Source organism: Callospermophilus lateralis, chromosome 4, assembly GCF_048772815.1.
Source record: "Callospermophilus lateralis isolate mCalLat2 chromosome 4, mCalLat2.hap1, whole genome shotgun sequence".
Classification (NCBI taxonomy): domain Eukaryota; kingdom Metazoa; phylum Chordata; class Mammalia; order Rodentia; family Sciuridae; genus Callospermophilus; species Callospermophilus lateralis.
In genome coordinates, this window is record NC_135308.1 from 152,722,427 (window position 1) to 152,749,212 (window position 26,786).

General features: G+C 37.6%; 1 protein-coding gene across 6 annotated transcripts in view; it reads left to right on the forward strand.

Moving 5' to 3' along the window:
* Positions 1–4,518: 4,518 nt before the first annotated feature.
* Positions 4,519–26,786, forward strand: part of Ric8b (RIC8 guanine nucleotide exchange factor B) — a 108,605-nt gene continuing 86,337 nt past the window's right edge. For all 6 annotated transcript variants that reach the window (XR_013091244.1, XR_013091245.1, XM_076855066.1 and 3 more), the window contains exons 1-2: positions 4,519–5,065; positions 13,704–13,751. Coding sequence is in view for 4 of the 6 variants with exons in the window: in XM_076855066.1 (XP_076711181.1) it covers positions 4,982–5,065; positions 13,704–13,751 (132 nt within the window). In the remaining 2 variants the exon portion in view is untranslated. The remainder of the gene's footprint in view (positions 5,066–13,703; positions 13,752–26,786) is intronic.

Consider the following 26,786-nt stretch of genomic DNA (forward strand, 5'->3'; position numbering starts at 1 on the left):
AAGAGCACTAAGTATTTCTTTTAAAAAAATATATTAATCAGCTTTGCTGAAAGGTTGACTTCATTCTTTTTGTTTTATGGTGCTGGGGATTAAACACTCAGGGCCTTGCACATGCTAGGCAAGTGCTTTACCACTACATGCCAAGCCTGAGTCTTCATTCTTGGTAGAAAAAGAAAAGAGTAACTTACATTTTGCCAGGTTATTCTAATTTCTCAAAGACTAAGTTACAAGCACATGAGTTTAAAATCTAGTCCAGTTGTTGATCCTCTACCAAAATATTGGCTAAGTGGTTTTCAATCCTGCTGGCTTATTTCAACTGAAGTAGAATCTTTGTGGGTATGCTCAAGCAATAATTTGCATATATCATAGTATTGATAGTTGATGTGTGCAAACCCTCTTATTAATACATTTTTCTTAAGATTGAACATATCTAATCAATGTTTTTTGTTTTAAAATCACAAAATTTTAGAACTAAGAGAAAAATAATACTTGGATCAATTCCTTTATTTTATAGCTGAGGATACTGAATGAGTGGCCTCACATAGGTGGTGTTTGCTGAGTGACAGATCATGTCTTTATCACCATTAGGGTGCTTGAGGAGGCAAAGAAACCTCTACTTGGGGGGGAGGGGACACACACTTGTAATCCCAATGGCTCCAGAGGCTGAGGCAGGATGATTGTGAGTTCAAAGCCAGCCTCAGCAACTTACTGAGGCTCTAAGCAACTCAGTGAAACCCTGTCTCTAAATAAAATACAAAAAAGGGCTGGGGATGTGGCTTAGTGGTTAAGAGCCTCTGGGTTCAATCTCTGGTATATATATATATAAAAAAGTGAAAGGTGATTATTCATATTTTTAGGGAAGAATGCCAGTTATCTTGAGAGTGAAAAGCAGTGCTTTGGAATCTCAGACTTCTAAGGAAAGCTTTATGAAGGATGGGCATGGAATGGTATGTGGGTATGACATCAGCCTGGTGATCACAATACAGTTTATGGTGGGGTCTGGCCATTCTCAGGGTCTTTAGGTTGACATTGTCTCTTCTATCTGATCAGCAGATAACCTTGGTAATGTACCCTATATTACAGATGCCTTAAAATATGATATCTCCCTTTGTTTGATCTAATCTAAAAATACATGTGTTAGTACATTGCGTAGGCAAATTCACAGTGCACCAGGCAATTTTCGTAAGTAAGTGAATGTTCAGTAACTTTAACATTGTGAGTGAATTTACAGTAACTTTAACATTTACAGATTTCTCAAGAATTTGGGAGTGACAGGACTAGGAGAGAAAACTGGTCTGGGGAGAAAAGGAATGAGGAATTTTAGCCCAAGGTTTTCAGATTAAAGCTACAGTTTCCCTTTTCTTCCTTTGTCTCCTTTCTACCTATCATTTGTTTTGTTTTTTTGTTTGTTTTGTTTTTTATACTACCTCACCTTGAATGAATAGAATGCTCTGAACTCCAATTCTGGAGTTGCAATCACTAGACTGATTTGTTTAATTTCTAAATTTCTGCTTTCTTCTAAAGAAAACATACAGAAGTATTGCAAGTGGAAGTGTGGATTTTAAAAGCTGTTAGCACCAGGTACTCCTTAAAGACCTTGAATTTGGCACATTCCAACTAGTCCATTGTCATGGCAAGAGGAAATGCCACAGCAGGATATATCAAAGTCCAAAATAAATGACTAGTATCTATTTGCAGGCTTTTTCATTGGCACTAACTTGAAAGTCCATAACATTTTGTTATCGGAGCCCAGAGCACTTACCCCTGAATGATACCACTTATTAGCAGACTTATTTGCTCATGAGTAAGCTAATAGACACCCTGAACTTCCCCTTTCTCTGTAAGAAAGAAGATAATGCCTGTCCTATTGACCTTACATTTTCAGTTATTATAAGGGTTAAATCAGATATTCATGTGAATATATTTTGACCATAGTGAGGCACTATTCATCTATATTATTACATTCTCTCAGAGCACTGACTTGAGAATAAATGACTTATTGCTCTGATCACACAGGCTCTAAGTCCTAATTCCTTGTACCACACCACCTAAAAATCCATATGTACTGGAGTAAGTGCTGGATAAAAGTCTCTGGTCACTGAAAGTCTCACATAACTAATACTTAGGGAGGTACAGTGATGAAGTGGCTAGTCTAGGCTTTGTCCCAGTGTCTGCTTTTCACTATTGACTTTGGACAAACTAATTTTTCAGGGTCCAGAGGCTCATCAGTGGTTTAAGGATGACTTGAATTACAATCAAAGATCCTTTCATTATGAAATCAGAATATTAACAATTAAAATTACTAAAATACAATTTCCCAAGCCATTAATTCATGTGATTTCACATTTTTTCCATCTCTTTTTAGAAGTATAGGATTGAAAGCATAAAAACATAGCTTATTTCTAGCAGACAGACACTTCCAAGACATGTGTAAGACCCTTTTTAAAGGAAACATCTTTACTGAGATAATTGTTTGTTAATATCCTCTTCAGGAGAACCTTATTCCAAAAATAAATATAAGGTTACCCAAAAAGCACTTAGTACATTACTGGACACAGAGTAGGTATACAAATATTTGTCAACAGCTAAAAGTTTCAGTCCCATTGATGTTAATTAATTCACATGACCCTGTTTTCTTATCTATGAAGTGAGGACAATACCTTTTTCAATGATCCATTGAGATACTGTATATTAAAATGTTTTATAAACTGTTAATAATTACAAGATATTATTATCATCTTAGGATTGTGGCTTACTGTTTCATGACCTAAGAGTGCTTTTTCAAGAGATGGATTAAATCTTTCCTACAATTCATTACAGATGCAGCACTTAATTTAGATCATAATTTAGATCTGAAATGTCCCTCAAAGTACCATGTGGTAAAGCTTGGTCTCCAGCCCATGGCACTACTGATAGTGAGACCTTTAAAAAGTGAGACCTAATTGAAGGAAGTTAAGTCATTGGGGAATGGTGTACAGAGGACATTGGGACTCCTGCCCCTTAATCTACTTCTTTGCTTCCTAGTTGCTATGAGTGAGCAGTTTCTTCTACCTCAACTTCCCACCACAGTGGGAAGGCAGTGGGGGCCAATCAACCATTCATTAAAATTATGAGCCAAAATAAATCTTTTCCCTTATTAGGTTATTTCAGGTATTCTGTAATAGTAATGGAAAGCTGACTAACACACCATGATGCCTGGCTCAACAATATGCTCAATAAATGTTTGCTGCATGAAAAGTATAATCCTCAGAAAAACCCAAAGCCCCACAGGCTTAGTTTTTTTTTTTTTCCCCTCCAAATTCCCAAAGTCTAGCAGAATACTTAGCACAATATAGAAAAAATATTATTAGATGAAAAAACTGTACTCCATTTCCTTTTCAACACAGCTCAAGAAGGACAGGCTGGAGGGGGTGGCATCAAAGACAATTGCTTAGAGTGCAGAACTTGGACACGAATTTATCCACTCTCACCAAAAAGCCTGGGAGAACAGAAACAGCACGGGCTCTAAATTCACAGTTTCCAAAATCTGCAAATTTGATAAATTAACTAACCTAAGGCTGTTTCCTCATGATTATAACAGAGTTGTTCAAAGAGTTAGTTGCTCACTAGCACCAAAGCTCCGCGAAGACGGGGACTTTCTTTGGGGCCCACTGTACCCACGCTGCACTGAACAGTGCCTGCCACAGCACAGGTTCTCGATATTTGTGAATGAATTTGTGAGAAACTGAGCGAACACAGGAAGTATGTGACAGTGCGTGGTTGGCAGCTGGTCAACATTTCGCCAACGCGAGCCTCTTCCATCGCTACCCCCTCTCCTACTGCCTCGGTACTTTGACATCTACCTTCAGGGAAAGGCCCGCATTCAAATCTCGACTTCTCTTAGGCCAAATTGCTGAACCTCTTCGGGTTCCTTTTAGTTCCATACACACAAAAAAATCTGTGCTGTGAAATCAGAGGCTCCATGGAAGCCACCTAACACGGTGTGGGACTCCGTTGGCACGAGACGCGCGGCGGCATTTACCATAAAGGCAAAAAACTCGCCGAGTTCCCTTTCATCCCGAGATAACTGGCTTTCATTCCCCGCGTAACTGACTGCAGGACACGAACGCAAGCAAGGGAGGAAGGAAGGCAGGAATCTCAGAGACCGAAACCGCTAAACCAGAACAGAGGGAAGTAACCAGCGCTTGACAGCTCCCCGCAAGGAGGGGCAGTTTCCGCGACCGTCAGTCAGTCCAACCAGCCAAGTCTGGAGCAGGATGGTCAGCGGCGTAGAGAACAAAAACCCAGGCAGGGCAGAAACTTAGACCCTCCCCCTAACGGTCTCGCCGCAGCTGGCCTCAGGCGGTCTTCGGACTCCAGTTTCCGGCCCTCGCAGGACCACAGTTCCCAGCATGCCCTTGGGGGGGGGGGAAAGGTCTGTCCTTCTGGATGACTACCAATCCCGGCATGCCATTCGGTACCCCAGTAAATCAGAAGGCAGAGTGGGATGACCTCATTGCATATAGGGAATTGTAGTGCACTTAGCCGCAGGCCCGCAGATGGGCGGGGAAAAGCCGGGTCGTTCTCGTCCGCTGAGAATGATTCATAGAGGAGCGTCTGGAGAGAACAGTTCTGTCCGTGAAAGCCCGCTCAAAAGACTGGGCTCTTCTCTAAGGCTGAGAGACCGAGTAGAGCAAGCAGGGTCTCGGGCCTGACCCCGCCTCAGGCCGCTCGCCGGGCCTCGACCGAGTGCTGGGCCTTGTCGGGGACGGCGGCTAGGCGCCGGTTGCTTGGGGAGCGGTGACGTCGCGGGGTGAAAGTTGAGGGGCGGTGACGTCGGGCCTGCCCGGGCGGAGGCTGGCGGGTTGGAGACTGGAGGGAGGGAGGGAAGGAGGGAAGGAAGGAAGCTGGGAAGGAGCGAGCGAGCGGGGGCGCGAGGCGTTTACCTGGAGGCAGCGGCTTGGGAGCGCAGAGCGGCCGCGGCTCCCCCGCACCTGCGGCCATGGATGAGGAGCGCGCCCTCTACATCGTCCGGGCCGGCGAAGCGGGGGCTATCGAGCGGGTCCTAAGGGATTACAGCGACAAGGTAAAGAGCTCTGGCCCCGGGCGTGCGCTCACGCACCCCCGGGCCGCCCTCGGGGCTTGCACATAGCATCCCTCCCCCCCCCCCATTCCGGGGATGCGCGTTGCTTCCCCCCCCCCAAAAAAAAAGGTTTCCCGCTTGGGCATGCGTGTTTGTGCCCCCAGCCTTTTCCAACCGTGCATCCTCATCCCCCCTTACCCCAACTCCGGTGCCCACCCCTCTGATTCCTTGTTCGTCAGCCCGTCGTAGGGACCTCTTCTTAAGCGTGCCAGTCACACCCCCAGAATCCATACCTGTTCGTTTTTTTGCCCGGTGCGGCACTCTTGGATGCATAAATGTATGTGAGGCTTCCTCACTTGCATAGCATAAAAATACGCGCCTCTCTGTGTAAACCCAGCCCTTGACATGCATAAAACATGTCAGCAACCATAGCAGTTCTTTATATACCTACACCACTGTGCAGTTTTCAAGATGTTGATATCTCATATATGATCTCATTTGATTCCTCAAAGTGTTTATAGGGTAGATGTTATTATCCTTCCCATTTTATAGATGAGGAAACCGAGGTGCAAAGAACTGAAATCGCCCCCAAGGTCATGGACATATTATGTTGTAAGTGGGTGGAGAATCTAACTCCTAATAACACCTATTTGTATCGCATTAACAGCTTTGCTATTCATTATATCCTTTAATCTTGACAGCGATCCTGTGAGGTATTATCAGTGTTTTGCAGTTAAGACTCAAGATGGATTAAATAACTTGCCCAAGGTCATACTTGGGAGCCAAAATTTCAGCCTAGGTCTTCAAACTGTCCATTTATTGTTCTTTCCACTTACAACTTTGCAGTGAAATAGTATCTTGTTCTAAATCCCAGTCTCTTCTTTGAATCTGGGACCCGTTAGCTCTCCATTACTTTTCCTTCCAGGAATTTTACATATTCATTTCAAAAGGTAGCATACCACACCTTTACTAGGTTAGAAGACTATTGTATAGGAATGACTGATTACTCCCTTCTGTGAAAGCACACCCAACACCAAGTCACACCCTAGATGTAACATCTTTCTTCCTTCTCTTAGCCTCAGTGCATGGTTTCCCCCTTTGTGTTTGCTCTTTGCCTACTATTGCACTTGCGTATGGTCTATATTATTGAGCTGCCAGTATGCCATTTCTGCCCTGTGTGAAAAAGATCCAAAAATAAGACATGGTCCTTTTTATGAAAAACTTTCATTTTAATGTTTCTGATAACCCTGTGAGTAGAGTGGTGGTATTCCTACTTTCAAAAATGGTAAAATTGAGGATGACAGTGTAATCCTAGCCCCACACAGCTAAAAAAATATGGAGCAGAGATTTGAGTGGAAGTTGTCCAGGTCCATATTCAGTGCTCTCTCTACAATGCCACTTTCATTGGAAGGATGCATTGGTTATATTTTATTCATATCTTAGCCCCTTCACTTTCTTTTTCATTAATGAAGATTGAACCCAGGGTCCTCTACTGCTGAGCTACATCCTCAACTCTTTTTAATTCTTATTTTGTGTCAGGATCTCAGGTAAGTTCCCAGGCTGACCTTGAACTTGGGATCCTCCTGCCTCAGCCTCCCAAATAGCTGGGATTACAGTCATCAGCCATTGTGCCCAGCAGTCCCTTCACTTTCTGATGTTTTAGTGTCTGATTTAGGAGAAATTCACTTGATGTGTAGGAGTTCATGCTTTGTAGATTATATTCTTTTATCTTGATTTGTTACTGCTTTCCAGAAAAGATAGGAGGCAGCTATAGATTGATTTTCAAAAGATAGAAATAGAATAGAGAACTTGGCCATTGTGTTGAAACGACTAATGTTTATTTAGCATTTACTGTCTACCAGATACCCAGCAATAAATCGGAACTTTCTTCCATAGAGGAGGGAGGAAGAACAACCTCCAACTGGATTTTATCACGTCATTCAATATTTCTCTTTCCCTTCATGACTAAACTAATTAGACCTCAGATTTGCTTCCTCCAATTTATCTCTTCCTCTCCTTGATCTCTCTCCAGGTTGGTCTCCATTTACCATTCCTGGCCAAGCATTGTCAGAGCTGGACATCTCCAGCTCCCCCTTTTCACATTGGCAATGTTTTTAAAGTTGTTATTCCCATTGTGTATTATTTAATATGATATTCTGAAGTGCTTCAGAGGATTCCCAGATACTTGTACTTTTTGGCCAAGCCAACCCTGAGAATGTTCTGACTTGATGTAAAGGGGGTCAGTTAGCTCTTTCAGAAGAAAACTGTCATGTTTAATGCTGATTCTAGTAGGATCAGTATAGTAGGGCTGATTATAGTACGAAGAAAATAGCTGAGCTTCATATTGCAGTGAGGCTTTGCTCCTATAAGGAAGAGACTTTGGGAGCAGATGAAATGGAAGGGGAAATATGATAACAGTGGTCAGGCAATAAGAATGGGGGGTGGAGTGAAACTGCCCAGCTTATGGTGTATGGAGACTGAAACTCTAAGATAGAAGCTGGATACCATGTGCTTCAGTTTCTTTGTCTGGAAAATGGATTTGAAAAATGTTTGGAATAAGAGATGATAATGGAACATTGAGGAATTTAAACAAAAGAGGAATGAATGATAGAAGGAACGAATGATTAGTTCATTGATTGGAAGAGGAGAGGGGAAATTCTTTGTTACCTTATTTCTCTAATAAAACCAGACCTTTCAAGTGTAGTGGAAGAAAAATGGGATGTGGCTTCAGATAAACCTTCTAATTCTGACTTTATCATTAATTAGCTTCATGACTATGAAGAAGTTATTTACTTTTTGGTACTGGAGATTGAACCCAGGATGCCTTATCACTGAGCTACATATCCCCAGCACTTTTAATTTTTTATTTTGACACACAGTCTGGCTAAGTTGCTGACATTGGCCATGGACTTACAATCCTCCTTCCAAATCATTGGGATCACAGGTGTGTACTACTGTACCTGGTGTGGATTAAGTTATTTTAGGTCTCCTGTAGCTCAGTTGCCTTATCTGTAAAATAGAGATAATAACATAATTTTCTTACTTTATTGTGAGGATTAAATTAAGTGAAATATAATACCAAAGACTGAGCACAGTACATCCAGGGGGTGTGCACTTAGATTGTAAGCATAACAATAAAGGTACTCAAGAGATTATGGAGCCAGAGCATAGGCTCTTGAGCCAGACTGCCTGGATGCTGATCATCATTTTATAATAGGTGTAGTCTGGGACAGGTTATTTAGCTTAGCTATGTCTTAGTTTCCTCATCTGTCCAATGAGGATAATGATAGTGTCTGTATCACAGGGTTGTTGATAGGCTTAAATGAGTTATATGTATAAAGCATTTTAGAACAGGGCCTGCCATTGAGGAAGTAACCCTTAATTGTTAGCTTTGAACAGCAAAGGCAAAAACCAAACTTGTGGCACCAAGTTAACAAAAATAAGAAATTTAGGGATATATTCCATTTTTTCCCTTTGGCATGACCCTTGCACTTTATAGTGGGTATCATTAGTATGGCGTATCTTGTACCATGTTTAGCACAGCAGTTACCTGTTTGACTTCAGGAATCTCTTATTTTCTACTGTGTTACAGAGTCACTGATTTCTAACTGCTCTTGTTTTATTCACTAGCCCTTGTTATCTTAGAGAAAGGGAAAAATCTCTCTCTCCCAGAAAGAACTTGCTTATTCATCAAGAGCATAATACACATTCAGAATAGGAAAATTGGTGGGGTTTTTTGTTTGCTTTTTAAGTAGGAGCAATTTTTTTTATTACTCTTCTCAGTCCACCTGTTAACATCTATTGAGTACCTGCAATGTAATATGTGTCATTCTAAGAACTTTCACATATCATGTATTATCTCTTATACTAAAAGTTATAAGGGAGAAGGCAGTATTCTGTCTCTTTCAATAGAAAACTGAGGTTCAGAGAGACAGCTCAGCTCTACAGGCTCAAGAGGACATAACTAGAAAGTGACAGACTTAGTCTACACATTCCATATCCAGGACTTTCTTTGTAGGGCCATGTTACCTCTTCCCTGTCCCATGTTTGTTTGTTTGTTTGCGTACCAGGGATTGAACTCAGAGACAGTCAACCCCTGAGCCAATCTGCAGCCCTGTTTTGTATTTTATTTAGAGACAGGATGTCACTGAGTTGCTTAGCATCTTTCTGTTGCTGAGGCTGGCTTTGAATTCACAATCCTCCTGCCTCAGCCTCCGAGCGGCTGGGATTACAGGCATGTGCTACTGTGCCCAGCTGTGTTTTTGAACAAAGAAGAAAAAGCCTTTTTTTCCCCCCTAGGAGCAGTATACTGCTTCCTTTGGCTACCTTTGAGCCCTAATCACTTCTACTTTAATTATAGAAAGAGCTGTTCATTTGGATATGTATTGCTGTAGTCTAAACTATCCAAGCTTCAGTTCCTCCTGTAGGGCATATTCTGATAACAGGTTTAGCAGAGAGATTTGGTTGCTATCATTATCATCATTTTCAACAAAAAACAGCAATCAAGGGCCCTGAGGTACACAGTAAATTAGGATTCCTTGAATCACAGGATTTTATTTATTTATTTAGGTACTGGGGACTAAACCCAGGGTCTCACAAATGACAAGAATGTGCTCTACCACTGAGATATACTCCAAGCTAGAATTATGATATTTTGATTAAAAGGAATCTCAAAGATAATTAGGTTCAAACTCCTCATTTAATAGGTAAAGAAACTGACTTGGAGTCATCAACTATGATGGGAACTGGAAAGCCATCTGGGTATATAGGCTATCCTGTAGCAAGCTTCCAGCAGAATTTGGACATAGGGTAGTTTATGGCCAAATGAAGAGTAACAGTTAATGAAGGTACTATCAGTAGATGGGTCTCCAAGTGTAGTCCTTATAGAGAGGAAAACTGCACTAATAGCTATGAAGTCTTCATTTATATGCTCAAAGAATCTGATTCCTAGAGACCTAATATTGGGACATTTCTAGAAATATAGCCTCTACATTTCATTCGGATATGTAAATGTTCTGGACCATGTAGGGACTTTTTGGTGCTACTTCTAAGGGTGAGCTGATTCTTTGAGTTATTCTTGAGTCTTTGCAGAGGAGTATGTTTAATGGGCTGTTCTTTGTTATACCTTGTTCTTATTTCCAGATTTGATTATGTAATCTATTACTTAGATCAAGAAGTAGTCTCTGTTCATGAAACACAGCACAACACACACCACCCCAGTTAGGTTTATTCCCTTGTATTTGTGCTGTTTGAATATGCCTTCAGAACTTTTTGAAATAATTCCTAGTTCTTTAATAAGTCAATATTCGATCAGACACCGTATCAAGCCATGTAGTAAAAACAGTAGGGCCATTTGATAAACCTCTGCCATGTGCAAGGTGTCATACATAAAAATAAGGAAAATCTGGTGGTGGTAAAGTGGAATAAATTGTCCAAGGTCACACTTAGTGGCAGGCCTGAACTCAAACTCAAGGTTGTCTGATGCCTGAGCTTTGTAGAGCCTACTCATACAGTATAAAACCTAACAGGAGTCTTCATAACAAGTGTTTTGTGTCACAGAGCTGTTCTAGCTTGCTTGATCTCTTGAATGAACAGTGGTTTTACTCTTTCATTTATATTTGACTTATTGCTCCTGTTCCGCTGGAAATTAAGTGTATGGAGAAGGTGAGGTGGTTGACTATTGGGTAACAGTTCTAGAAAGGTGCTTATAGGTAGGAATACTCGCTCCCTTTCCCCTCATTTTAGCTTTAGAAAGGGGAGAGAATAGGGTTAGAGGTACTGAATATGTTAGGTGTGATCCAAATTGGATAAAAGAAACTAGCCTTATAGAAGCCAACATCTGTTGGATCCAGATAATCTTAGAGGGTTGAGCTTCTGAATTGATTAGTACATTGAGTTCAATTTGTAATGCCTCACATACCAATATATTTTCTAATTAAATTAGCCCTCATGCTGGTTAGAGAAGCTTTTTAAAGCTTTTTTTCCCTTTTTAAAAATGTTGAGGTTTTATGATAGGATTAGCCTTGCATTTGAAATGCAACAGAAAAATCAGCCCTTGAGTATTATTCTAAATTATCACCTAAAAAGATTAATTCTACATAGGAACTATTTAAAAGATGCTTTTATAACTTAATGGGTATCTTTCCAAAAGTCAATTTTTTTTATTGTCCCCTCCATATAAATCCCAAAACAGTTTATGAGAACCATAATATATTAATTAGGTACATTTATTTCAGATAATTTACAAAATTAATATTTTATGTAGAATGGCAAAAAAATAAGCCTTCTTGGTTTCTAAGTAGGATTATTTGTTTTGAACATTTGTTTTGAACCTTTACTAAGCTTCTATTTACAACTTAAGCCTGATGTCTGCTGCTTCCTTATCTTTAATATTAGTTTTTAACTAAACCTCAGGTCTATCTATAAATTCCTAAGTATAGTCCTCAGATTTACGACATGTTCTTTCTCCCTTCCATTTTTTTCTTCCTTGTTTATTCATTCATTCTTCATCCTTCATTTATTTATACTTATTTATTTTGTGGTACTGGGAATTAATTGAATCTAGGGGTACTTTACCACTTAAGCCTCATCCCTGACCTTTTTTATTTTTATTTTGAGATAGGGTCTTGCTAAATTACCCAAACTAGCCTCAAACTGCTTCAGTCCCCCAAGTAGCTGGGATTGCAGGAGTGCACCACCACGCCTGACATTTATCCTTTATTTAAAAAATTTCTCTTTTTTATTATAAAAAGAATTTTCCAACGATGAGTCTTTTTAAAATTTGCTATGTAATATTTTATTAGTTTGAAATGATATGTTCAATAGAACATTGTTATATTTGAAATTTTATCAGTCTCTTGTGGTTGCTCAGGTTGACTGTTTTCTTTCACAGTATTAAAAAACATTGCAGTGAATATGTCTACATACAAAATTTTTCTCTCCTGGATGATTTCATTACGATGAATTCTTGGGAGTAGGAGTTCTGGGTCAAAGGGAATAAATATTTTTATGGTTTCTAATATGTGTTGCCAAATCACTTGCCCTTTTAGGGTTTGTAAAGGGTTTGTGTCAGTTTATACTGCCACCGGCAATACTATGCCTGGATGGTGTCCATTCTGATGCCCATTCTGATGCCCGTTCTCCACATGGCTTTATGTCCTCAGTCTTCAGTCTAGCCTGTGAGCTACTGCCTGAAATACTCTTCCAGAATTCTACTTCCCCTAATTCTCTGTTACCTATCTGCTGTTTCAGGTGATGAAATTTTTAAATCCATGCCCTTACTAACTGACTTCATCTGTTTTAATTATTTTGCATCCATATTTGAGGCAGCCTCCTTGAGCTTTCTTCAAATGGTCCATATCTTTTTACCTCTTGGCTTCCCTCTAACCATTTCTTATATTCAGAACTGCTTCTCTGCCAACATTTCTCCATCTCATTTGATTTCAAAGTTGCTTCTTCTACAAAACTGTCAACACAGAAACACCTGTGGTGATTCTATCTTTATTACTTAATATGCTTAACTCTTGGTGGGTTGCCAGTATGTATATGTCAATGTGGCCAAGGAGAGAAATACAAAGGAAAAGTAGAGGGATGTTTAGAGTTGTTTTTTGTTTGTTTGTTTTATTTAAAGGATGGCTTAGGATTCATAAGTGCACATATTTATTTATATATATAATGACTGAAACTTGAGAGGAAAATGAGGAATTCTGTATTCTATTTCTTTGATACCCACTTTTCTGTGGTTAAGTCAGTTTATTCTATCCTCCATTCTCTCCTACTCAGTTCCAAGGTGGAAAATAAGAGCATTGCCAGTTATTTCAGGAGAACCTTAGCATTCTCTTCCCTTTCAGTTATTTTACTCAATATCATTGGCATCATCATCATTATGATCCTAATATTTACTGGAAATTTACTGTATGCCAGGCACTGATATAGTATTTTATATGCCTTAGCTCTTTGAACTCTCACACTTAACCTGTGAACCTACCCTCTGTTTCCAGATGAGAAACCTAGTCAGTTTACTTGCTCAGGGTCACAACTTGTAAGTGGTGGAGCCATGATCCATGATTTAAACTCTTATTCTTACAGAATTACTTTTCTAAAAAAAAATATTGTGTCCTTAAAATTTTCTGAAGATTTATTGCATATGAGAAAGGAAATACAGTTTCCTCTGCAACACTGTCAATCTCTGTTCAACCTACTTTTTCATTCTCATCTTCTTCATTCCCTAACATGTGTCCTGTGTTCTGGCCTCAGAGCTGCTTGTTTCATGAATATATCATAGTGTTTCACACATCTGAGACTTTGTATTTGTCCCTAGGATGCTCTCCACTTGCCCCCTGGCAAATTCCCTTTTATCCTTCCAGAAACAGTTCACATGCTCTATGCTTTGTTCGAGTATTTCAATTTTCCTGGGCAATTAGTAACTTGGTTCTCTGTACTCCTTTGTGTATATTTCTGCTACAGTCTTTCACACTGCTTTATAATTATTTGTTTACATGCCTGTCTCTTCCTTAATAAGATATTGAGATAGGGGAAAGCAGCTTTTTAGAGGGATATTATTTCCTGTATTTTTAAACATAGCCTAAGTTTAAAATCTGTGTATTTAAAATAATTTTGTTTCCCTTTTTTCCCTCCTCAGCATAGGGCTACTTTCAAATTTGAATCAACAGATGAAGATAAGAGAAAGGTAAGCCTTGATGTTACTCTGTGTGTGTGTGAGAGAGAGAGAGAGTGTGTGTGTGTGTGTGTGTGTGTGTGTGTGTTATTCCTGGACATTTTAAGCAGTGGAATTATTTTCAGTTGATTATTAGTACTTAGTTTCTTTGGTTTGTTTTGTAGGAACCCTGCAGGTGAAGAAAGATAGATGCCTAATTTAGTTAACACACAACTTCCTTCTGCTTCATCCCTACAGGACCATTAGACTTGCAAAAATCAGGGGCATGGGAATGTTATGGTAGGGAGGCTTTGGGGGGGATCCTTTCCCTAGATTTCCTCACTGCCAAAGGTTGCCTTTGTTTGATGGCAGTACTTCAGGTTTCCCAAATTTCTTACTAATGTTAAGCTTGGCTGGGATGGGTTAGGTTTTACTAACGCAGCACCAGAAGCTCAACCACATATCCTTCCCCTTACTGGCAGTTATGTATGTTGTTAGCAATTTTCTGGGTCACTGGCTTCATGGGCATAGAGGAAGATGAAGTCAAGAAACTCTAGGAGTTATTCCAAGAAAGGGTGCATCAGAGATATGACCATGCAGGATATGCCTGCCTTTTGGGGTTGCCTGTTGTTGCTTTACTTTGTTGGTTAAAGCATGATGCTGATAAGGATAAACTCACTAGTTTTGCTGGGCTCCATACATCTGTCCTGGTTTCAAAAATACCAGAATCAGATAAAATAGATTAAATCTTTTTTTTTTTTTTTTTTCCTGAGCCATATCCCTAGCCCTTTTTATTTTTTATTTTGAGACAGGATCTCACTAAATTGCTTAGGGCTTGGCTAAGTTGCTGAGGCTGGCTTTGAACTTGTGATTCTCTTGCCTCAGCTTTCTGAGTCACTGGGATAACAGGTGTGCACCACTGTGCCTGGCCAAAAAAAAAGGCTTAAATTTAGTACTTCGCTGATAGACAAATTCAGGGGAATGGAGCAGGTGTCACAGGTCTAGAAGTCTGGACAGGGATTTGGATATGGGGAGGAAGGCCAGGTGCCAAACACTTCCCTGTGAGCTGTAGGAACTGGGATATTTGCTTAGTGCTTCCCAGGCTTCTGCGCACATTTTCCATGAGCTCTTCTGGTCACTCTGATTTGCTTGCACCAGGACAGTTGAATACCTGACAGCCTGAGTGTGAGAATAAAGGTCATCAAAGTGTCATGCTTAACACCCTGAACCTTACTGTGGAAGCAAATTTCTGATACTATTGAGAGAAAACAAGAAGATGGAATTATTTTCAGATAGAGGACAGTCCTCTCTTTCCCTCACGCCTGACACATGAAGAGTTCTTTAACATGGAGGGCAATCTCGGGGTGTTTTCCTGAAAGACATTTTAGAAATAGAATGTGTCACTCCATGGGCCCGCTGTCTCATGTCAGTGGAAAATTCTGCTGCCTGTAGATATGAGACTCTTATTAGAGGAACAAGGTATTACAGGCATTGTCTCCCGATAGAAAAATTATTACATCAATACATATTTATGTTATAAAAACAATCTAGTTCTTCCCTAGTACCAGATTGATACCACCTTGAAATCATCTTTTCATTCACTTCTATCCCCACATCTAACATGTGTATCTATCTAATTTTACCTCCTAAGATTTCTGCAGTCCATTTTCCCTTAATCCTTACCCTGAGACTGTCATCTGGATTACTGCATCAGTTTTCTAACTGTACTTTCATTTTCCAGTTACTTGCTTTTCCAGCTGATTGTCAGTTACTTGCTTTTCCAGCTTATTGTCAATAAGTCTAAAATAGCAATTTGACCATGTTATTCTCAGCCTTAAAACCCTTTAGTTAACTTTTGCCTATAGAATAAAATTCCATCTTCTTAATGTGACATAGTAGATGCTCAGTGATCTGATCTTTGTTTCTGCAGCCTGTATTTTCTCACTTTCTTATATTTTATGTTTTAGCCATATAAGATATTTGCAGTGACATACACATACATATCTCTTCCATTTTTTCCTTCCTACTTTTGCATGTGTTGTTTTCAACTTAGAGTGCCCTCTTCTTTGTGTTTACCTCTTTTCCTTTTGACTAACTAGTTAATCCCTCCTCATCTTAGAGGCACCTCCTTCAGCAGTCCTCCTCCAGCATTTCAGTTAGGATAAAGTTCCCCCCTTCAATGTTATAACATTTTATGTACGTCTCTTATGCTTAATATTTATACCTTATCATTATATTTCTGTGCCTTTCATTGTTAGATCATGAGGATACCTGATGATGGATACTATTATTTACCATTATATCCTTGGCATCTGGAGTACCCAGCATATTATAAGCACTCAAAAAGTATTGAATGAGTGATCATGGAGTGTAAATTTTAGAGACTAAAGGAGACTTTCTTTTGGATTTGAACAACGTAAATAAGACAAAGAATACCTTTAAAAATGGGGATTTCTCAATTAGAAATGTGCTTTTGGGTAGTTTTTCAAGATAGTCCTACTCTGTCCAACCCTTTTATCTACTGAATCAGAATTTAGGGAGTGGTCTATGGTATGTGTATTTTTATAGTCTTCAGAAAATAAATTCTCATACATTTGATGTGAGTGCAAAGTTGCATGGTGTCTGTGGAAGACAAACTGGCAGTATCTATCAAAATTACAGATGCCTTTTACCCTTTAACCATAGAGTGTCACTCAGTATTCTGTGTACAGATTGAACCCAAAGTTATTCATTGAAACAGTGTACATAAAAGCAAAAGATTGGAAACAACTAAGCATCCAGCAATTAGGGAATATTTGAAGAAACTGGCAAATTTACATAATGAAGTACTATAATATAGTAAAGAGGGGAAAATCCTGTTATGTGCTAATGGAAGAGTTAATGGGGGAAAAAGAAGGTATTAGAATGTATTGTTCCGGCTGGGGATGTAGCTCGCCTGGCATGCGTGCGGCCGGGGTTCGATCCTCAGCACCACATACAAACAAGATGTTGTGTCCTCCGAAAACTAAAAATAATAAAATAAATATTAAAATTCTCCCTCTCTCTATCTCTCTCTTTCTCTTTAAAAAAAAAAAAAGAATGTATTGTTCGACAAATTCATGATGGGAATTCAGCCTAGGAAGGAGACTGTGACATGTTTACTTCGGAAAATCTATATTACACATACAGATTCATAGTGCTATAGGAATCTGACTTTCGAATCTTCAGTATTACTTTCACTGGTCAAAATCAGCACATTCAGACAGAGCTTCCCTCACCTAATGTAAATTTTAGTTGAGGGAGAGAAATTTCCCACACAGTTAATAAAGCATGTTGTTTATTTCCTGTAGGGTAGTAGAAAAACCTTACATTTTTCCAAGCACTCTTGTTTCTCAGTATCTACGTGGGTTTGTTCCTGGCTACCAAAATCTCCAGGTGCTCAAGTCCTTTATATAAAAGGGTGTAGCATTTGCATATGATGTATGTACATCCTTCCTTAAGCTTTTACTAGTACAATGTAAATGCATGTAAATACTTGTTATATATTACTGTTTAGGGAACAATGAAAAAGTCTACATGTTCTGTACAGATGCAATTATTTTCCTAATGTATTTGATCTGGATGTTGGTTGAATCTGCAGGTATAGAGATCTTTATTAACTTTAGATATCTGGAGAGAGTAATTTCTGTAGTAGTGCTAACTTTGGTTATAATGTGTAGATTTCTGCTTCCTGGGAGATCTGTTATAAACAAGTGTCATTAGGGACTTTACTAGGTAATCTTCATTAATGGAAAAACATCAGCAAACAAATCTGTTTAAGTCTCCAAGGGTTAAAACCATTATTGACTCCTTCATGCCTAAAACTCTTTTTAGATTTTTACATCAAAACTATTGGGGAGTTGGAAAAGATTACACCCAACAGCATTGTAAGTTATTAATGCAGAGACTCATTTATCTACATTAAACCCAATTGAAAGTAAAATTCGGATTACTGTGCAATTTATTTTGCTGTTTTGTTCTCCTTTTCTCTTTCCTAAATATGTTTCTGGAGTCTTTTGCCAGAAACCACTTGGTAACAGCACCATCCCTCTCAAAAGTATGGTGCTGTCTCTGAAAAATATTTAAAAGAAAAAAAAAAGTAGTAGTGTAAGGGAACAGTGCTCTTCAGAAAAATAAAACCTGATTATATGAGCTTTTCAGGATATGGTTATAAATGAATGGTCCTTAGACTCAGTTCTGATTCTTAGTAGTGTTCTGCATTTTAAGAAAGTTTTGCGGGGCTGGGGATGTGGCTCAAGCGGTAGCGCGCTCGCCTGGCATGCGTGCGGGTTCGATCCTCAGCACCACATACAAACAAAGATGTTGTGTCTGCCGAAAACTAAAAAAAAAAAAAAAAAAGAAAGAAAGAAAGTTTTGCTTCTCAGCACTAGTACCTATAAGATGAGAATATTCCTATTTTATGGATAAGGAAACTGAGGTTCACATGATGACAACTTGCTAATGCTCACACCACTAGGAAGTGGCAGAGCCTCAAACAGAAAACAGATTTTTCTCACTGTTCTGTGCTTTCTTTTCACAACTTACCACTGTATAGCTTCTTCTTATTATCATTTGAGCTATATTTCAGAAGATTTAAAATTATGATCCATTACCTTGTTTTATCTTTTATTTCACAACTTGAGACACTACTTGGGCAACTAGATAGAATGGAAGTTAGCAAAGGAAATTAGAAACTGAGAGTACTTAAATTTTTCACAAGCAGTAAAGGCAGATACAACTTCTAATGTTTGAGCATATTATGCAAATAGTTTCCAGTGCATGTGGATTGTTGTATATTTAGATATAAGCACCTAGGCACCTGTGTTTATTGAAGCATTTGCTTTACATTTTCTACCTAAATTGGTAGACTGTGATTACCTGCTAGCACATAAACAAATGTATCATGCAAATATGTAGGACGGAGGAGGAAAATAATGAATAATCTGAAAATGCACCTCTTGAGGAAATGAAAGTCCAAGACCTCAAAACCAATAAAAAGTACTAATTGCAAAAGTTGAAAAAGATGTCATAAAATAAGTAAAAGCTTGCAGCTCTTTAACCTGTAAGATAAGAATGAAGCCTTATCAAATGTGGAAATACTTGTTGTCTGAGATAAATCTTGGTGAATATAGTAAGTTTCCTCTGAAGAGTAAAGTTTAAAATTTCTATTTTTTGTGCATATTTCATTACTTCACACTCACACAAGTAAGTCCATATTTCTGCTAAGACATGAGGTAATTGCCAAATTGATTGTGAGCTCATTGAGGACAAGAATTCTGGATTACTTATCTTTATATCTTCACCCCTACCACTGCACGTGACATAGAATAGTCACATACAGTAGATGCCTACTAAATGATTGTAGGGAACTTGGAGATTGAAGGAGGCCAGAATTCTTGTGATTGTTACAAGTTGTTTGGTTTTGTGTTTTTGATTCTCTTTTAACTATACAGCAGAATTTTAAAGCACACCTTTACAATGTTGCTTACTAAGGAAGTAGGATTCAAAAGTATGCATATATTATGATCATAACTGTGTAAAACTAATGAAAACTATACAAAGAAATGATATGGGGCTGTGACTCAGTGGCAGAGTACCTGCCTTGTACATGTGAGGCACTGGTTCGATCCTCAGCATCACATAAAAATAAACAAACAAAATAAAGATATTAAAAAAAATAAATGACTACAAGGAAATTCACTAAGTGGCACTACTAGAATACTGTTACTGTGGGTTATTTTTTTTGTTCCCTTTTCTGTATTTTAAACTTTTTTGTTATAACAGACTATAACAATTTAAAAAGAATAATTTTATAAGAACCTAATATTGCTATATATTATTTTATAATAGTATTATTTGAGATGTAAGCCAAGAACAATATTTTCTTTTCTTAAAATTATATATTTTCCTCTAAAATTGAACCTTCTTGATTACTGTACATATTTCTTTTGGGGTATATAAAAATGCTGTTAGGTTTAGGATATTATTAGTTACAGAGCCAGTTTATGACATGAAATGAATGTATATGAATCTAAATGTCCATTTTGCCATTTTTTTTCTTCTTATTCCCCACCCCCAGACTTGGATATATTTGGCATATTAGAGATTTCTGTAGTCCATAATTTTTTAAAAAATAATTCCTGTATGCCAGGTCCTGTGTTGGGCCTAGGTTCCTAAACTGGCTATTTGCATATAATGTTTGATTTGACACTTTCTCTTACAGATACATGAGAATTGCCATTGTAGATGATAGAAAATGAATGGGCTGTATTAAATTCTTCTGAGAAAAATGTGCCAATATAGAACCATATATCCTTGACTGTGAATCTGTGCTTGGGAATAGCTTGAGGCATGGATGCTTTTTCTGAAGGTCCTTTATACTTATTTCTGTCATCTGAAATTGCCAAACTCTAAATTTTACTAAAACAAAATAAGGTTTCTCTCTTGCAGATATGGCTCAAATTTTATTTGATGTCTTTACCTAAGGGGGTGTTTTGATACATGATATATGTATAGTTCTTACTTTGAAACCAACAGCTTCAAAGATAAATTATCTTGATTTCTTTAAAGAGTATACTATACCAAAAGAACATCTAAACTTTTTAATTTTTAAAAGTTTCTGTCTAGCTGGAATCTGTCACAAAACTTGACTTGGAAAGGCTGAGTTATATCTTAGGATAGGATGAATGCCTCACAGTAGTTCAAATAAAATAATTTTAAATTTCATTTCAAACTCCACTTCTCATTTTAGATGTTATGCCAAGACATTTAAAGACACTAAATCTAGGGGGAAATGACAGAATAGCTCTTCTGATGTCGTAGGCCATAGGTGTGGCAGTCTGTACATGATTTGTAGATCACTTTTTGGGTTTTCTGTCTGGGGCAATAAGAATACTACCTTTAATGTGTACTTCAGAGCCCCAGATGCATTGTGTCATATAAAAATTTCATTAATAAGTTCATCTTCCAGCCATAACAATGTATGGAGTTCTGCATGCCTGCTTTCCAATAATGAAATTATTATTTCACTTTTTTAGTTGTCAGTGGATCTTTATTTTATTTATTTATATGCAGTGCTTTACACATGCTAGGCAAGCACTCTATCACTGAGCTACATTTCCAGACCTGGCAAAAATTATTTTAAAAAACAATTATTTTAAGTCTTTGGAAATAATCCCAATAGTATATAGTCAGTTTAATAAACATTTATTCAAGAAAATCTAAAACTTAGTAAGAAAAGTGAAAGACTGGTATTTGAAATGCCACCTGCCCCCTCATTTTCCTCTTTCAGTTAAGATGGAAACTCTTCTCCAGACTGGAGCAGTGAAGAACATAGAGTTCCTTCTTCCCCCGTTGCTCAGCTGGAGAACTGTCTTCCTGGGAGGGAAACAGAATTCTCGTTCTGTTTCCAGCTACCTGTTTCTCAGACCTCTTAGCTTCCATCTAACCACTGCCCATGGAGTAGAGGCTGTACCTTAAGTGTGACACTGCTGAGAAGAGTAAGGCCACAGTTGTGCTTATCCTGGCTGGTGGGACATGGTTCTACCCCAGGAAAGCAAACCAAGAGACCTGGGGCTACTGCACACCTACGTCAACTGAACTCTCAACTTTTAACGTAGGTGTGTCACTCAGAAGCATGCAATTGTCTCTACCTCCAGCATCAAAGGCAGGGCTCAGAAATTTTGCTCAGTGGGAGAAGCAGGCTTTGCAACAGAGAGACATGAATGCTGTCAATTGCACTGACTTGTGTAGTGGAGTGTGGAGAAGTCATGCCTAAGAGTTGTGAAAGGCTGCTGGGGGTAGATTGACAGATTCATTAGAAATACAGGTTAATCTAAAGGCCAGCTAGTTTGTTAGAGAGAAAGGAGGGGAAGGATAGCTGGAAGGAACTTTTGTGGTGGAAACAAATTTCAAGTAACTTTAGGAATTGTTTATTCAGAAGAGCTCCAATGGATTAGTTCAGTTTGTGGAGTAGTTTTTGTCCCAGGACAGTGTAGAAAACAATAGGTCCATCAACCAGCAATTAGAACAGCACCTGAGTGTGGTCAAGAAAAGAGAAAGTCGAAGGGATACTTCTCAAAGACACTGTCATACCAAAGTTCCTGGGCATATCCAAGGGTGTACCTCCTAAAGTGCACCATCAGGGCTTCACACTGAGAGGAGAGATGGGAGAGAATAAACTTCACTGAAATTATTCAGCCAGTCATTAGACAAATAAGCAAATAACTATAGCAAGTCCTAGACCAGGGGAAAAGGAGAGTTGACCAGAAATTGGAGTTGCTATAATGTATAAAATGTCATCACCCCCAAATTATGAGATGGAAAGGAACAGAAAAGAATGACCCATAGATGGAAAAAAGCAGGCAAAAGAAACTGCCTGTGAGAATGACCAGATGTAGGACTTAACAAAAACTTCAGCAATAAAAGATGTGATAACAATGCCAGATCAAGTGAAGAAAAACAATACAGAGAAGAGTTGTTTTTTTTTTTTTTTTTAAGTCAAATGGACATTCTGTAGTTGAAAAAGAAGAGTTAACTACAATAACAAAAATTCACTAAAGGAACTGAACGGTAAATAGGAACTGGGAAAAGGAAAAATAAAGAGACTTGAAGTTAGCTCAGTAGAGAGTAGGCAAAATGAAAAACAGGTAAAAAGAATAAGGTGAAGAAAGCCTCAAGAGAAATGTGGGACAATATTTTTTCACAGCAGTATATGCACAATATGAGTTCCAGGAGGAGAAAGGGAAATGAAAAGAAAACATTTGAAGAAATCATGGCTGAAAACTCCCTAAATTTATTGGAAATCTACTTCAGGAAGTTTGTTGAACTCATAGAGATTCACAGAAGGATTCATCAGTTAAAATGCTAGAAGACAAAGACAAGGAGAAAATCTTGACAACAGCAAGAGAAAAATGACTCATCATTTACAAGGGAACCTCAGTAATACGTGGACCAGAAAAGTCCCCAAAGTAAAGACCTGATCCATGAATCCTGCACCCAGCAAAACTGTTTTAGCAATTCAGGGAGAATAAAGACATTTCTAGATTTCAAAAAGACAAAACAAAACAAAATGGAGTTTGTTGCTAGCTGACCCATCTTACCAGAAGTACTAAAACAAGTTCTTGAGATTGAAAGCAAGTGACTCCAAAGGCAATTTGAATCCATAGGGGAAAAAAAAATAAAGAGCATGAGTAAAGGTAATTAAACAAAGTGACTCCAGAAGGAAACTAGAATTCACAAGTACAAATCAATAGAACCAGAAATGATAAAGACGATGGTTAATACAACAAAAGCTCTTAAGTATATTCTTCTTCTCTTCCCTTAGATTCTTTCAGAGAATTATATAAAATAATAATTATAATAATATACTATTGTGTTTGCAATGTATATGTACATACATATATGTATATATAAAATATGAGTAACAATAATACTACGAAAAGAGGAGAAAAGGAAGAGTGCTGTATAGAAACAACATTTCTATATCCCAAAGGAATTAACAGTATAAATCTGGAGCAAATTATGATAAGATGTATATACTAAGCCCTAAGGACATAATTTGGACTCAAACCTTGAAATCTATTAAACATTGTTGAAAGAAATTAAAATCTAAGTGAGAAAACATACCATGTGCATGGATTGGAAGACTTACTATTGCTAAACTGTTGGTATTCTTCACAGTGATCCACAGATTCAGTACAATCCCTTTTGGAATCCCAAGTAGCTTCTTTGTAGAAATCAATAAGCCAGTTCTAAATTCATGTGAAATTGCAACAGGCACAGAATATCCAAAACACAGTTGGAAAAAACAAATAACTCAAGTTTTCAGTTCTAAAACATATTATAGAGCAATGTTAAGTAAGACAGAACTGGCATGAGGATGAATATATAGCTGTTAACAATTGTGATATGACACCTAGGTAGCCATATGTAGAAGAACAAATATGAATCCTTACCTCATACCATATTTTTTTTAAAAAAAAGGTGGATCAAAGATCCAAATATAAGAGGTAAAGTCATAAAACTTTCAGGAGAAAACAGAAGTAATCTTCATATCCCCAGATTTTTTGACACGAATTTTTATAGATAATACCAAAAGCATGAACAAAAGGAAAAATAAATAAATTGGATTTTCCAAAACTAAAAAATCCGTGCCTCAAAGGATGATTTATATATATATATATATATATATATATATATATATATATACACACACACATATCTCCCACAGAATTGGATGAAATATTTGCAAATCATGTATTTGATGAGATTTATATCTAGAGTATATAAAGAACTAAAAAAAAAACTGAACTTAAAAACGGGCAAAAAATCTGAATAAACATGTTTCCAAAGAAGATATTCAGATGCTCAAAAGATACTTGACATTAGTTATCAGGGAAAGGCAAATCAAAACCACCATTAAGTAGGAGTTCACACACATGAGGATGGCTAAAATAAAAGAGTAAGTAAGAAATGATGATAACAAGCGTTAACAAAGAGTATGGAAAAAGCAAAATCTTCATATAATGCTGGTGAGGGTAAAATTGTGTAACCACCTTAGAAAATAATCTGGCAGTTAAAAGGTTAAACAGTTAACATAATTTAACAGTTGTACTCTGGGTATCAATTTGCTACAATAGATTTATTGTAAAAGAAAATGGGACTATATGTCTATACAAAAACTTGTACACAAATGTTCACCACAGCATTATTCATAATAGGCAAAAGGTAGAAACAACCAAAATGTTCATCAGCTGGTAAACAGATAAAATATGTTATATATTCATATAGTGAAATATTATTTGATTATAAAAGGAAATAAAATAACTTATAAGAGGCAGATGGACCTTGAAAACATTATTGTTAGTGAAGGAAGCCAGTCATAAAAAGCCACATATTTTATGATTCCATTAATGTGAAATGTCTAGAATAGCAGATCAGTGATAAAAAGTAGATTAGTGATTGCCAGGGGTTAGTGGAAGAGGGGAATCGGGACTTACTGCCAGTTGGTTTGGGTTTCTCTGGGGAGTGATGAAACTCATCTAAAATTAGATGCCAATGATATTTGCATATGTGTGAATATGTATACTAAATATAGATGGATATGTACTTCAGTAGGGTGAACTTTTTGGTATGTGAATTATATTTTGATGAAGCTCTTTTAAAAATAAATTCTAATAGATAACATACACTATATGCTCATCACTATTCCAAGCACTGCATAGATATGAACACATTTAGTTCTCACAGCAAAGCTATAAAGTAGATATTGTTGTTTTGCTTATTTTACTGGTGAGGAAACAGGCACACAGAGAAATAACTTGCCTAAACTAGTGAAGTAGGAGACCATGATTCAAGTCTTGGCAGTCTGGCTTCATAGCCATGTGTTTCACCACATTGTCACTCATTAATAATTGGATTGACCCATTGTGTAGCTTATGAATTGATTCTATTCATTTTCTAATTTTAGTCCAAAATTTGAGATTTGATGCAGAGCATAGACAAAGCTTTGACAATGAACTAATTATCAGCATTGACAGGAAACAGAAACATGCTTTCCAGTGTAAGTGACTGAACAGGGTAACTAGTAAAGATGTCTATGTCAGCTCTTCCCATAGACAGTATAGTATTTGACCTGTAGAACTTAGCTGTGTTACAGATGTTGTTTAGATGCCTCAGACTTATTTTTTGCCAAGGTTTCTTTTTCTCTAGTTAGCTTTTTTCCTGCCTTAAAAATGTTGATCACACATGCTAAGGAAAATGGAAATTTCACACATTTTCAATTAATGGAAAATTCAGAGTTATGATAGACTGACCAGCCATTACCAGTGTTTCCAACTTTTCCATTTATAGGTGAAAACTTGAGAGATTAACTTACCCAAGTTCCCAATGAGTTGGAGAGCTGGGACTCAAACCAGGTCTTAGGTCTCCTTTCTTTCTTTCTTTCAGTGATCATCTTTGCAGGGCTGATCCTCAGGGAGCTCACAGCTCAGCAAGGGAATCAGAATATCTTGAGTACAGCGATTACTTCTCAGAAATGCTAGCATTAAGGATCATCACGCTCTGACTGAATACTTTGAGTAATGAGAAGCTCACAGCAGCCACTCTGCTTTGGATAGCTTCATTTAGAAAGCTATACTTAACATGAACTTTAAATCTGCTTTGATTAATTCTCCTGGTTTACCCATATTTTTCTCTACTTCTGTTCTTATTGTTCACCATTTGACTTACCTTTATACCTCCTTCCTGCCAATCAGTTTCTCAGTTTTTTCTAACTGAGATTGTCTAATACATTCCTCAAGAAGCTTTTTTTTTTGGCTAAATTTCCTTATAGTTTATTCCTCCAACCATTTAATACACAACTTAAATTGTTGTATATTGAAAGATACTTGGCATTCCTTATTCATTTACATGAGTTCACTCTACTATTATGAATTATTTGAGCCGCAGTCTTTTATAGCTCATTAACCCAAAATAGATGTCACTTAGTTAGAATATATTTCTCTTAAGTAATTTGTTTGCACTGAATTTTTAAATTGGGAACATTTTTAGTTGTATGCTTGTGTTAGGGCTCTGACTTAGTATTGGATACTATAAAATCTAAATAGTATAGAATCTGTAGAATATTAAATGGCCTTGCCATTAAAAGAAAAATACATGTTAAAATCTTTCCAGCTGTTTTTTTGGCAGTATAGAATATGCCTGGCAGTATTTCTTGATTTATTTCTTCATCTGACTGTCCTTATGATACAATGTGCCTTCTACTAGCCAGAAAAAAACTTCTAGACTAGAAGTTTTAAAATGTCATCTCATTTTATATTTATAAGCCATAGTTATTATCCCTAATTTTAGAGATAAGGAAATGACTCTCAAGTGACTTCCAGAAATTTGCCCAAGATCACATAACCACAAGGGGCAGAGCTAGTGTTTGAATGCAGGTGTTTCCTTTATTTCAATTGTACTGTTTCCCATTAAATAAGATGCCTATACCTTAATGTTCTCTCAGCAGCTGTCTATATTAAATAATTTCATTAAGCCTGTGACATAGAT